This window comes from Tupaia chinensis, unplaced genomic scaffold, assembly GCF_000334495.1.
Source record: "Tupaia chinensis unplaced genomic scaffold, TupChi_1.0 Scaffold000213_1, whole genome shotgun sequence".
NCBI lineage: Eukaryota > Metazoa > Chordata > Mammalia > Scandentia > Tupaiidae > Tupaia > Tupaia belangeri.
Window position 1 is genome coordinate 508,070 of NW_006159688.1, and position 12,696 is coordinate 520,765.

A 12,696-nucleotide genomic window follows, 5' to 3' on the forward strand; every position below is an offset into this window, starting at 1 on the left:
TTTTTTTGCTAAAAAGTAGAAAGTTTGGGTTCAGAGGAATGGAACTCACGGAAGAACCAAAAGTGCAGGTGTGGATGTGCAGGAGAGGAGAGTTACCAATGGGAGACTGAGGACCACACACCTTGTTCCTCTTGGATGCTACTGGAAGAATCACAAGAATACTGAAAAGGCACACCATCCACTGCTCTCTTTAACTTTTGCCCTCCAACCTTGACCCAGATCCAGAATATAGAATTCTTGCCAAATGTTGAAATTGCTTATTTCTTTTTTCAAGGACTTTCTAGGTCGGTCCTATTGTGAGTCTAAGATGAGTCCTGAGGTCATGTAATTTCTGTCACAACAAGAGCAATGACCACAATGAGGATTTTCTTAATCCATCAGAGATGGCAGAAATAAATGGAAAAATGTCAAGTAGAGGGGGAAAACTCTCCGGGTACCTGCTCCCTGGTATCTAGGTTGCCTTCAAGATTTCTCCCCTGCTGATTTTATGTTCCACATTGCTGTCTCTATTGGATCCATTTCCTACTCTCCTATGGTTTAATCAAATCCCAGCTTTGTTCACTTACTGATAGAGAATTCATTGAGCTGGAAAGGATATAAATCTCCTAACTCAAAACTCTCAATTTCCTGGTCAAGAACCTGAGGCTAGGCATGCTAGGAACTTTGTCCATGATGACACAGGGAGCTGCCAATATAATTTGGCAGCAATAATTTACATATGTTTACACTTCCCTGCTTACAAACAAAATCAGCAATCACAGCACTCCTATAAGGCAAACATGGCTTTATTTCTTTTTTTTCCCCATATTTAACATTTATTGTACTTTTGCAGAGCAAGAATTATAGACAGTTGCTATCTTGGCTGCTTAACTGAGACAAAAATAAGCAGGAGGCAACAGCAGGAAAAAATACACACTGTCAATAGATTACTATAGCAAAATTAACAGTGATGAAGTAAATTATTTAACAGAACCATTCTACAGAATGCACTAGTTAGGTACACAATTACTGAAATAGGTTTTATTTCCTGTGTATGAGAAAATGAATAAAAATTCATTACAGAGCCTTGACTTATCATTGTTAACCCAGGGAGGCATTGGTTTCAGATCATTTTTCCTGTGTGTGAGAAAATGAAGACATCATACAAGAATAAAAATTCATTACAGAGCCTTGACTTATCATTGTTAACCCAGGGAGGCATTGGTTTCAGATCATTTGGGTTAAATTCTACCTCTTCCACTGGTTAGTTGTAAGACCTTAAGCAAATTCACCTCTTCAGGCTCTATATTTCCATTTATACAATAGGACTAATATGTTAGTGTAATGAGGTAACCTTTATAAAGTACTTGGCATTTTTAGAATTTTGTTTTTCTTTGATTTTTGACAAATTGGCTATGATATGCCTTGGAGAGAATCTTCTCATGTTATACCTGGTTGGTGTCCTTTGTGTCTCCTGGATTTGGATTTCCACATGCCTCTCTAAATTTGGAAAGTTTTCAGCTAATATATTATGAAAAATGTTTTCTATGCTTTTACCTGTCTCTTCACCTTTTAGAACATCTATTATGTGGATATTCAGCTGTTTAATAGTATCTAAGGATTTCCCATATATTGCCTTCATTTTTAATGGTTAGTCTTCTATTCTTTTTGGTTGCTTGGACTAAATCAGAGGTTTTGTCTTCAGGGTCAGAGATTCTTTCGTCTGTGTGTTCTAATCTGCTGTTAATACTTTTGAGGGAAGTATTTATTTTCTTCATTGTATTCTTTACCTCCAGAAATTCTGTTTGATTCTTTTTTAGAATGTCTCTTTATGGAGTTCCTTCTTTAAGTCATAGAAGGATTGTCTCATCTCCTGCAATTGCTTCTCTGTTGGTCTTTTGGGTTCTCATTGAGTATTGTTACAATAAATATTTTAATTTTCTCTGACATTTCTGTAATCTCTTGTGATTTATCCATCGTTGGTGAGGTGTTATAATCCTTTGGGGGAGGTATTTCCTGATTTTTTCATATTCCTTGGGGCTTCGCTTTGATTTTTAGTTGTTTGGTGGTATACTCACTTCCTCCTACTTCTTTGCAGTCTGTTTCTGTACCTGTGTGCTCCTGCACTTCTCTATGATATGTGTAAGCTCTGTGACAATTTCCTCCTCTACTGTGGATGGGAGTGTGAAATCCACAGTTGGACTTTGAGGTTTAACTTTTCAGAGGAGAGTTTCTCTCTATTTGTGGTTAAGAGAGTTAGGGGAAAGAATTCTTCCAGAGACTCCTGTTTTCTGATGTTTGGTTCTTGTATATCTAAATCTAACTGCTGCCAACATAGTAGAGGTTAAGTTGACAAGCATAAGATGGCAGGGTCTCCCAGTTACTCCTTTTTTCTCTGGGATTGCAAGAACCAGATATTGATTCTTGAAGGATGGAGAGCCCCTCTGCTACCATAACAGGCTCATTGGGTCCCTGCTGATAAGCTCAAGCCAAGCAGCTTGGCTTGGGCCTGCCTATTGGTTTTGGATGGTTGAGTGGCAGAATTGTGTCAACACACATGGGTAGCAGTTTCTATCTTTTATCTCTGGGATTTCAGTGTCTCCCTTTTGCTCCTTCTTTCTCCATGTTCTTTTATTAATTATTCTTCTTTTTATATATTTAATTTATTTTATAAGAATATAATTAGAGTCTGGCAGGTGGCGTGGTAGTTAAGAGTGTTGGATTCCCAAATGACAGACCGTGGTTTGAGTCCCAGACCTGGCAACTTGCTTTATCATTCTCTCACTCTCATTTGCTCTGTCCCTCTCTGGTAAAATTAAAATAAATAAATAAAGTTAAATAAAATAATTCTTAAAAAAATAACTTTTTACCAATTAAAAATATATAAAAGAGGGACCAGCAGTTAGCATAATGACTATGTCACTGGACTCCCATGTAGTCAACCGCAGTTCGATTCCCGGACCTGGTGGCTTAAACTCACACCAGGCACGTGTGCATATGCATGCCCAAGATCCTGAGAGAAGAAGGGATTGGGCCCTGGCCATCTCCCCAGGGGGTGATTTCTTGCTTTCTGTCTCTCTGTCTCTCTCTGTCTTTCTGGCAAGCGCACACGCCCTATAGCAAAAACCTCTCCAAAAAAATATTTAAATATTATGTGTGTGTATATATATATATATAGAAAAGAAATAAAATTGGTGCGGAAAAAGGCATGCTATGTAGTATTCCAGGTTCTTGTAATTTCTCTACATATAAAACCTAAAAGTATCTCTGTTCTCAAAAACATAAAATTTTAGGAGTAAATCTACCTATGTTCTAATCACAGAAACTTCATTTTTTTCTTTTTCTATTACTTTTTAAAAATTTATGTTTAATCACTGTACACCTTTACAGTGCACAAAAAATTTTCCCAACATGAAAACAGTGCATATCAGTCAAGTCAAAGATATTACCACATACATTATAATCAACAGATACCTTTTCATTTTTGTGTTTGTTAAATTCTTCTTTTCTTTTATTCCCTGGTCTCCATTCTCCTACCCCTACACTACCCATCCTCTCCTGTGTTTGTTAAATTCTTTTATTCCCTGGTCTCCGTTCTCCTACCCCTACACTACCCATCCTCTCCTATACTGCCTCTAGCATTCATAGTTGCCCTTCCTGCCATTATGCCCTCCAATCTTTCAGTTTCTGCCATAGAGTGCAGACATTCGGTATATATTAAGGAGGGGTATATACAATGCCTGTTTTTCATAGTCTGGCTTACTTCATTTACATTAAATCTTCCATATTCATCCATTTTGTATAAAATGTCAGGGTCTCATTGTTTTTTATGGCTGAATAGTATTCCATAGTGTATAAGTGCCACAATTTTTCAATTCTTTCACATGTTCTTGGACATTTGGGTTGATTGCATGTCTTAGCAATTGAAATAATGCCACAATAAACATAGATGTGCAGGTGTTTCTTTGACTTTGCATTTTTCTTTCCTTTGGGTATCTACTCAGGAGTGAAATTATAGGGCCATATGGTAGTTCTACTTGTGTATTTTAAGGAACCTCTATACCATACAACCACCACAGTAGTCGTTCCAATTTGCATTCCGACCAAGTATGACAGGGTTCCCTTTACACCACAACCTTGCCAGAACTTACCATTCTTTATTTTTTTATTTTAGTCATTCTGACTATGGTTAAGTGATATCTCATTGTGTTTTGATTTGCATTTCTCTTATAATAAGAGATGCTGAGGATTTTTTCATGTGCTTTTTGATCATTCTTTTGTCTAAAAAGTTTTATTTTACTTATGATGATGATGATGTTGATGTCTTCCTTGGAGAGTTGTCTGTTCAGTTCCTTGGTTCATATTTTAATTAAATTAATCATTTATTTAAGCTGCTTGTGTATCCTGTATATTCTGTTTTCCATCCCTTATCTAATGTGTAGTTTACAAATATATTCTCCCACTGTGAGAGTTGTCTCTTCACTCTATTGTGTCTTTTTCTGTGGAGAAGCTCTTTTTTTTCTTTTATTTATTTATTTATTTTTTTAGAGATTTTGCTGTAGGGTGCATATGCTCACTGGAAAGACCAAGACAGAAAGCGAGAAATCACTCTCCAAGGAGATGGCCATGCTGCAATCCCTCCTCCTCCATTCTCCTCTCAGGGTCTTGGGCACATAGGCACATGTGCCCATTTGAATTTTAAGCCACCAGGTACAGAACTTGAACTGCGGTCGACTATATGGGAGTCCAATAATGTAACCATTATGCCATCTGCTGGTCCCATGTGCAGAAGCTTTTTAGAAACTCACTTTTTAAACTGTATTCACTGTCAGTGGTACTGCCTCAGACAGATCACTTGGTTGGTATCAGCTAAACACATTGATACCAGCAATTAAGGAAGTCATGTTTTTCACTTCTTTTGTCTACCGAACAATTCTGTGAGCAACAAAATGTCACTTATGTATGACTATTTCCATCTTTCTTATAGGGAAAATAGTACCTGCTTAAATGTTATTCTTGCTGAAGTAAATACGTTGCCCTCTTTATCACCCTCTTGAGGGCCTCTTTGATCTCCTTGTTCCTCAAACTGTAGATCAGAGGGTTTAACATGGGAATAAAGATTACATAGAACACTGACAGCACTTTGTTCTGCTTCATGGAGTGGCTAGTACTGGGATGCATGTACACAGAGAGGGCTGTGCCATAGAAGAGTGTCACAGCTGCCAGGTGGGAGGCACAGGTGCTGAAAGCCTTGGCACTATGCTTGAGTAAAGATATTTTCAGAATGGAAGATGCAATGAAACCATAAGATAAGAGAATAAAAAGCAAAGAACCAAATCCAACAATGATAGCTTCCAGAAAAAGAATCATTTGGCCAATGAAAGGATTGGAGCAAGATAAGGCAATAATCTGAGCTATGTCACAGAAAAAATGATGAATAATATTTGGCCCACAGTAGTCAAGATGAAAGCTAGATACTGTTTGAATTAAGCTACTAAGGAAACCACTCCCATAGGCTGCAGCCACCATCTTCCAACAGAGGCCAGGAGCCATGATCATTGAGTACTGCAGAGGGCTACCAATGGCGATGTATCTGTCATAGGCCATGGCGGCCAAGAGGCAGCACTCAGTCAGAGCCATCCAGGATGCAACGAAATGCTGAGTGGCACAGGCAATGAAGGAAATTGTATTTTCATCTTTTAAGAAGTCTGAAAGCATCCTTGGGCTGATGGAAGAAGAATAGCAAATGTCTATAAATGACAGGAAACTGAGAAAAAAGTACATGGGTGTGTGCAGGTGGGAATCAATCCTGATGAGAATGATAAGACCCAAGTTCCAGATCAGGGTCATAAGGTAAATCCCCAGGAAGACTGGAAAGAGGAGGAGCTGCAGTTCTTTGTCATCTGACAGTCCCATGAGAACAAACACAGACACAGATGTATGGTTTCTATCCCCTTCTGTAGATCTGCTTGGTGCCTTCTGTGAGGAAAATAAAAAGTGATAAAAGGAAATAGTTTTATTCCTCCTCTTCACTAAAAAGCAAACAAGCAAACAAACAAACAAAAAACTATTTTCTATCAGTCATATGACTGGCTTAATAGACAACCTCAAATCATAAACATTGAAGTAATTTGTACCTCTGTGTATAATCTCTAAACTTAACTAAAAATTCTGTTGGGTAAATATTAGTCTGTCTCTAGAGACAAAGCACAATAAATAGGCCTCATTAGGATTATATCACCTAAAATGTATTAATTTCATGCTTTTCTGTTCTACATTTTCAAGTATATGAAACTTTAAAAATAGAACAAATTAAAACACTGCTGTCATCAGTCTATCTGGGGAAAGAGGGCTATTCCACTGAGGCAAGCTCTGATTGCAGAGAACTTGAATAATGCTGGATCCACATGTAAAATGAGGATGCTGGAGTAGGTGCTCTTTAAAATCTCTTTGTGTGTCAGCCAGAGACATGGTATCTGAGACTCTGTTTTCACACACACATGCACCATATAATGTGAATCATTTATAACACCAAATATCAAATAATGATTAGTATAATTTATCTTCTTTATACTTTATTGAATTTTCTCAATTTTCTTATCAAAATTATTAAAATACATAAATCCTTAATATTTTGTGTGAAGAAAGAGAAAAAATAGAGTAGATAAGCAAGAGAGAGACAGAGGGACTTTTCTAATATATACTCACTAACTAGAGAAACTTAAGCAAATTATCGATTTCTCTGCCTCAGTTTCCTCATCCATCAGTGGAGTTAGTAATAGTTACCATCTTGGAGGGTTGTGGTTGGGACTGAATGAAGGGCTAAAAACCAGAAGCGTTCAAATCTTAGCATTATTCCCATCATCTTTTTTGTCTGTAAAAGGGAATAAAGACAGGGAACCAGCAGTTAGCGTAATGGCTATGTCGCTGGACTCCCACGTAGTCGACCGCGGTTCGTGTCCCGGACCCGGTGGCTTAGAACTCACGCCGGGCGCGTGTGCGTGCGTGCCCAGGATCCCGAGAGGAGAATGGAGGAGAAGGGATTGCGGCGTGACCATCCCCCCTGGGGGGTGATTTCTCGCTTTCTGTCTCTATGTCTCTCTCTGTCTGTCTGGCGAGCTCTTTTTTGTCTGTAAAAGGGAATAAAGACAGAATTAACATGAAGTATCAGGGAGTACTTGATGGCATTATATCCAAAATTATATGCTTAGACTCAGAATATTGGTAATAGATTATTATATCTATTTCAATCTTCTGTTATTCTATCTCCCACTCCACTGGATTGTAAATTCCTAAGGCCACCTTTTGTGTTCCACTGCTGGCAAATCTCCCTGAACTAACAACATCACTGTATATAGTCTATGGGCCAGTGGAGATATTTCGCTACATAATGCTAATCATCTTATTACTAAGTATGTAATTCTCACTCTCTCTCCCTCTCTCTCTCTCTCTCTCTATATATATATATATATATAGATATATATATATATACACACACACACATATATAATACACACACACACACACATATATATGTGTATATATATTTAAAATATTAATAAGTAGGTCTTAAGCCCAGCCTTGGATATGAAAGTAAGAATATCTTATTTTGGTTTAATTTCGGTTATAATTTTATGAAGTTGATATCTTTACATTTACTCTTAAAATAGAGTCTTGTCAATATAAAGTCTCAGATACATAGTCCAAGAATGAAAATATTTTTTAAAGAATTTTTTATTTAATTTTATTTATTTATTCGTTTATTGATTTATTTATTTTTCTTTATTTGGTCAGAGAGAGAGAGAGACACAGAGAAAGAGAGAAAGGGAATGTGAGAAAGGAACCCACAAGGTCTGGGGCTCAAACCATGGTTGGCCAAGTGGGAATGTCCAGCACCTTAACCACCATCCCACAAGGTCTGGGGCTCGAACCATGGTTGGCCAAGTGGGAATGTCCAGCACCTTAACCACCATGCCACCTGCTGGTCCCCAGAATGAAAATATTTTGAAAATATAAACATTCACAGATAATATTTATGAAAAACTAGTATAGTTGGTCAATTCAATGACTGTAAGTCAAACTGTTAACTACATGAAAACTCAGACTTTTTACTTACATCCTGGTGACAGATGAAGTTATAATTAAATGTATTATATGTACTTGTCTATTCCAGAAAAGAGTGAGGAGTGTACATTGTTTTTCTTTTTCATGTAAAATATATCCTTAAGTTCTCATTTTGTTAAAATTTGGCAAGGTAGAGAAAAAGAAAAAAAATTCTGAATGCACTCCCTCTCTTTAATTTTTTGCATGTATTTGCCATCTTCCAGACAATTCAGAGAAGAAAAAGTGACTGATGTAAATATGATAGGACTTTAAAAGTTTGTGGAAAAAAAATAGAAGGAAGAAAGTTTAGTGCAATTTTTAAAAAATGCAGGCATAGTGGTTTGTTTTTTTTTTTTCATAATACACATTTTTGAAGACCCTGCCTTTTGGTTGGGTATATAACTAGATGACTCTAGCTAATCAAAACCCTTTGCAATTCTGATCTGATACGGACTCGGTTAGTTTGAGAAGTTGTCCAGAATACAAATCAGATAAAGGAAGCCAGGAATAGTACTGAATAAAGAGCAAGGGAGGACAAGAAAGGACATTGAGATCAACACTACCTGTGCTCAGAGTGGCATCTCTGATGTCTGTGCTGCCCAGGCTGGTGTTTCCAGACCCCCAGGGTTTCCAAAGATGACAATAAAGAGCTACTTGAAGCATTTCAAAATGGTCTAGTGGAAAGTTACCTGAGTATTCCGTCATATCATTAAGACTCAATTCATCTTGATACTCAGAAGTTATGAATAGAAGCTGTGTATTTAAATAGAATCAAATTAATTTTTATTACTTCAAAAGAATGATCCTGAAGGGCAAAAATTAAGAAAAAAGCCATCTTGCAATAGACAAAACTAGAAAACATAGAGAAGTATATTTCAACCTTAGAATTCCCCTTGAAATATGTAAATTATTTAGTTTTATTATTTATTTTTCCATAAGTGAGACAGGCAGATGAGTGCGAGAGCAAGAGAAAGAGACAGAGAGAGAGTGCATCTTGACTCTTCAGTTTACCCGCAGATTCAGCCAGCCCCAAATCCTGAGCATATGCGTCCCCAGAATACTCCAAAACTGTCCAGATGTGAACCTAGTACCTGTGAGTCCAGTACCTTCCCATAGGAGACAACCTCCCAGAGCATTTCATTTTACTGCTTCACCATCTGGTGCCTGTCAATTATTATTTTTGATTCAGCTCTCAATGATTGACTTTTACTGTCTCTCAGGCTTTAGAGCTGTTGTCATGTTAGACTCTAGATGATCATATTATCCCCATTTTATAGGTGAAAAAACAGAAGGTAACAGAGTTTAAAAGCACATTCTTAAAATTTTAACATCTATCCCTTACTCCAGAGTGAGATCTAAAATGTTGTGTTTGGATTATTCTTTTCGCTAAAGAGTAGCAAATTTGGGTTCAGAGGAAGAGAAACACAAGAAAGAGCTCAAAGTATGTGGTGGGGAAGTACAGGAGAGAAGAATTGAACAATGGGAGACTGAGGACCACAGACCTTGTTCCTCATGGATCCTACTGGAAGAATTACAAGGATATTGAAAGAACACACTATCCACTGATCTCTTCAACTCTTGCCTTCTAAACTTGACCCAGATCCTCCAGGAACTCAAGACTTCCTGCAAAACGTGGGAATTCCTTTTTTCTAAAAGGATGTTCTAGGTCTGCCAACTCTAAGATGAGCACCTAGGCCATGTAACTGCTGTCACAAAAGTGATGACCATAACTGGGATCCTCTCAAATTTATTAGTGCTGGCGGAATTCAATGGAAAAACACCAAGCAGAGGGAAAAACTCTCCAGGTACTTGCTCTACTCGCTCCCTGGTGTCATGGTTGCCATTAAGATTTTGTTCCCTGCTGATTTTCAACCCCACGTTGTTATGTCCCTACTGGATCTATTTTCTACTTCCTGTGGTCCAATCAAATCTCAGCTTTGTTCATTTACTGATGTGGAAGTCATTGAGCTGGAAAGGATAGAAATTTCTAGTTCAAAACTCTTGATTTCAGGAACCAGCAGTTAGCGTAATGGCTATGTCTCTGGACTCCCATGTAGTCGACCGCGGTTCGCATCCCGGACCCGGTGGCTTAAAACTCACGCCGGGCGCGTGTGCGTGCATGCCCAAGATCCCGAAAGGAGAATGGAGGAGAAGGGATTGTGGCGTGACCATCCCCCCTGGGGGTGATTTCTCGCTTTCTGTCTCTCTGTCTCTCTCTGTCTGTCTGGTGAGCACACACGCCCTATAGTGAAAAAACCTCTCAAAAAAAAAACAAAAACTCTCGATTTCCAGGTCCAGAACCCGAGGCTAGGCATGCTAGAAACTGTGTCCATGGAGATACACGTAGCAGGCAATATAGCTTGGTAACAGGAAATTGCATGTGTTTACACTTCCCTGCTTACAAATAAAAACAATAATCACAGCAATCCTGTACAGCAGACATGGCTTTATTTCCTATGTGTAAGTGAGGAAATAAAGGCATAAGAATTACAAAAATACTAATTCATTACAGAGCCATGAATTATCATAGTTACCCCTAGAGGCATTGGTTTTAGATCATTTGGGTTGAATTCTACCTCTGCCACTAGTTGGTTGTGAGACTTTAAGCAAATTTACATTTTCAAGCCCCATATTTCCAGGTATAAAATGGGACTAATGGTAGTAACTAATGTATGGAGTAGTGCTTCATAGGATTAAATTAGGTAAAGACTACAAAACTCAGGACCAGCACATGATGGAACAGGTATGCCGCTGGACTCCCACATCGTCAACTGCAGTTCAAGTCCCAAACCTGGTGGTTTAAAATTCACTCCAGGCCAGACCTGTGGCTTAAAGTTCACTCCAGGCATGCATGTCCCAAATCCTGACAGGAGAATGGAGGAGAAGGGATTGCAGCAAGGCCACCCCTCCTGGGGATGATTTCTCTGTCTCTCTCTGTATCTCTGGCAAGCACACACACCCTATAGCAAAAAAATCTCTCTCTTAAAAAAGAAAAAAAAAAAGATTACAAAGCTCTAAACCATAATACAAAGCTATAGTAATCAAAATAGCATGGATGGTACAGGCACAAAGACACATAGACCAGTGGAAAGGAATAGAACCCAGTCAAAATAGCATGGATGGTACAGGCACAAAAACAGACACATAGACCAGTGGAAAGGAATAGAACCCAGAAATAAATTCATATACATATATATATAGACATAGATATAGATGATATACCATCTAATTTTTGACAGGAGCACCAAGAAGGTAGAACAGAGAAAAAATAATCTCTTTAATAAATGGTATAGGGAAACTGGATTTCCACATGCAAATAAATGAATTTGGACACTTATACTACACACAAAAATTAAATAAATAAAAGACCTAAACATAAGACCTGAAACCATAAAACTCTTAGGAGAAAACACTGAGAAAATGTCCTTGACATTGGCTTTGACAATGGAGTTTTTTGCATTTGTTTTTCTTTTTTTAATGTCAAAAGCTTACAGTACAAAGAAATAAGTAAACATAAGACCATTGTATATCCCCATTTAATGTATAACAAATGCCTGTACTCATATGGAAAGACTGGAAGGTATAATAACAGGAAAGGCAACTGCAAGTACTAGAAACAGTATAGAAAGGGGGTAGGTAGCAGAGCTAGGGAGGGAGGGGATAGGGTTACAAAATATTTAACAGAACCATCAGTGAAAAATGACCTGCTAATGATAATGCACCTGCTAATATCTATGACTTGATAATATGCTCTGTATTCATGCCAGGGGAAAAAAATTTCTTTTTCAAGTGGAAAGGAAAGTTTATTAAAAGAAAGAATGTCTAGGGGTTTGGAGCCAGAGGTGCTTCAGCCAGCCCTACTGAGAAGATGTGGTGTATTTACATGGTAGGGGTGTAAGGATTGGGTCATGAGAATGTCAGGTACTTTGATTAGTTTATTTGGCATCATGACATTGTGGACCCATCTATAAATGTCAGCTGAAACATTTTTGTGGTTTTGTTTGCCAGTAAGGAAGAGCTCTGGCCAGAGGGTTCTGGCCAAAGGTTGTTGTAACCATCCTTTATTTTCTGATGGGAAATTACCTAACAGCCATTCAGGGGTCAATGTAACATTTCTGGCCTTTATTTTTTTAATTATTTCATTTAACTTTATTGATTTATTGATTTATTTTAATTTGACAAGACAGAGAGAGAGAAAGCAAGGAAAAAAAAGCCATCAGCTCCGGGACTCAAACCGCCGTTGGCCATGTGGGAGTCCAGAGCCCTTAACCACCACTCCACCTGCCATACGGCCCCTCCGAGTTTTTAATCCTTTATTTAAAAATATAAAAAGGTGAGGCAAGAGCGGGACAAGGAATTATATGTGATTCTCAGTCTTCCTGAGTTGCTTTATGCTGAGAAGGGTGTTGTCCTTTAGGGTAATGGGGAGGGGTGTGGGTCCTCTGGAGCAGATGTGATTCTGTACAGTCTGGAGGAGCAACATGTTTCTCACCTGTCTTGGGGTCAATTGTTAAATAGTGTCTCAGATGAAGTGATTTAGCATTTTTAGGAGTGGAGGCCCTGCTGAAACTAAGACAAGAGTTACAATAGAAGCAATCAGGGGAAGAATAAAAG

At 38.1% G+C, this 12,696-nt stretch overlaps 1 protein-coding gene across 1 annotated transcript; it reads right to left on the minus strand.

Annotated features, from left to right (window-relative positions):
- Window positions 1-4,989: 4,989 nt before the first annotated feature.
- On the minus strand, window positions 4,990-8,787 carry LOC102481096 (olfactory receptor 5A1). The gene is made up of 2 exons (XM_006147425.1): window positions 8,533-8,787; window positions 4,990-5,958 (listed from the first exon to the last, which is right to left on the minus strand). The coding sequence occupies exons 1-2, from the start codon at window positions 8,785-8,787 to the stop codon at window positions 4,990-4,992; spliced, it is 1,224 nt and encodes a 407-aa protein (XP_006147487.1).
- Between the last annotated feature and the right edge of the window lie 3,909 nt (window positions 8,788-12,696).

Excerpts from the sequence above, each read along its gene's own strand:
- LOC102481096 (XM_006147425.1), bottom strand. The coding sequence starts at position 8,787 with ATGACGGAATACTCAGGTAACTTTCCACTAGACCATTTTGAAATGCTT. Across the intron at positions 5,959-8,532 it reads TTCTCAAACTAACCGAGTCC|AAGGCACCAAGCAGATCTAC; the intron begins GTATCAGATCAG and ends TTTTCCTCACAG.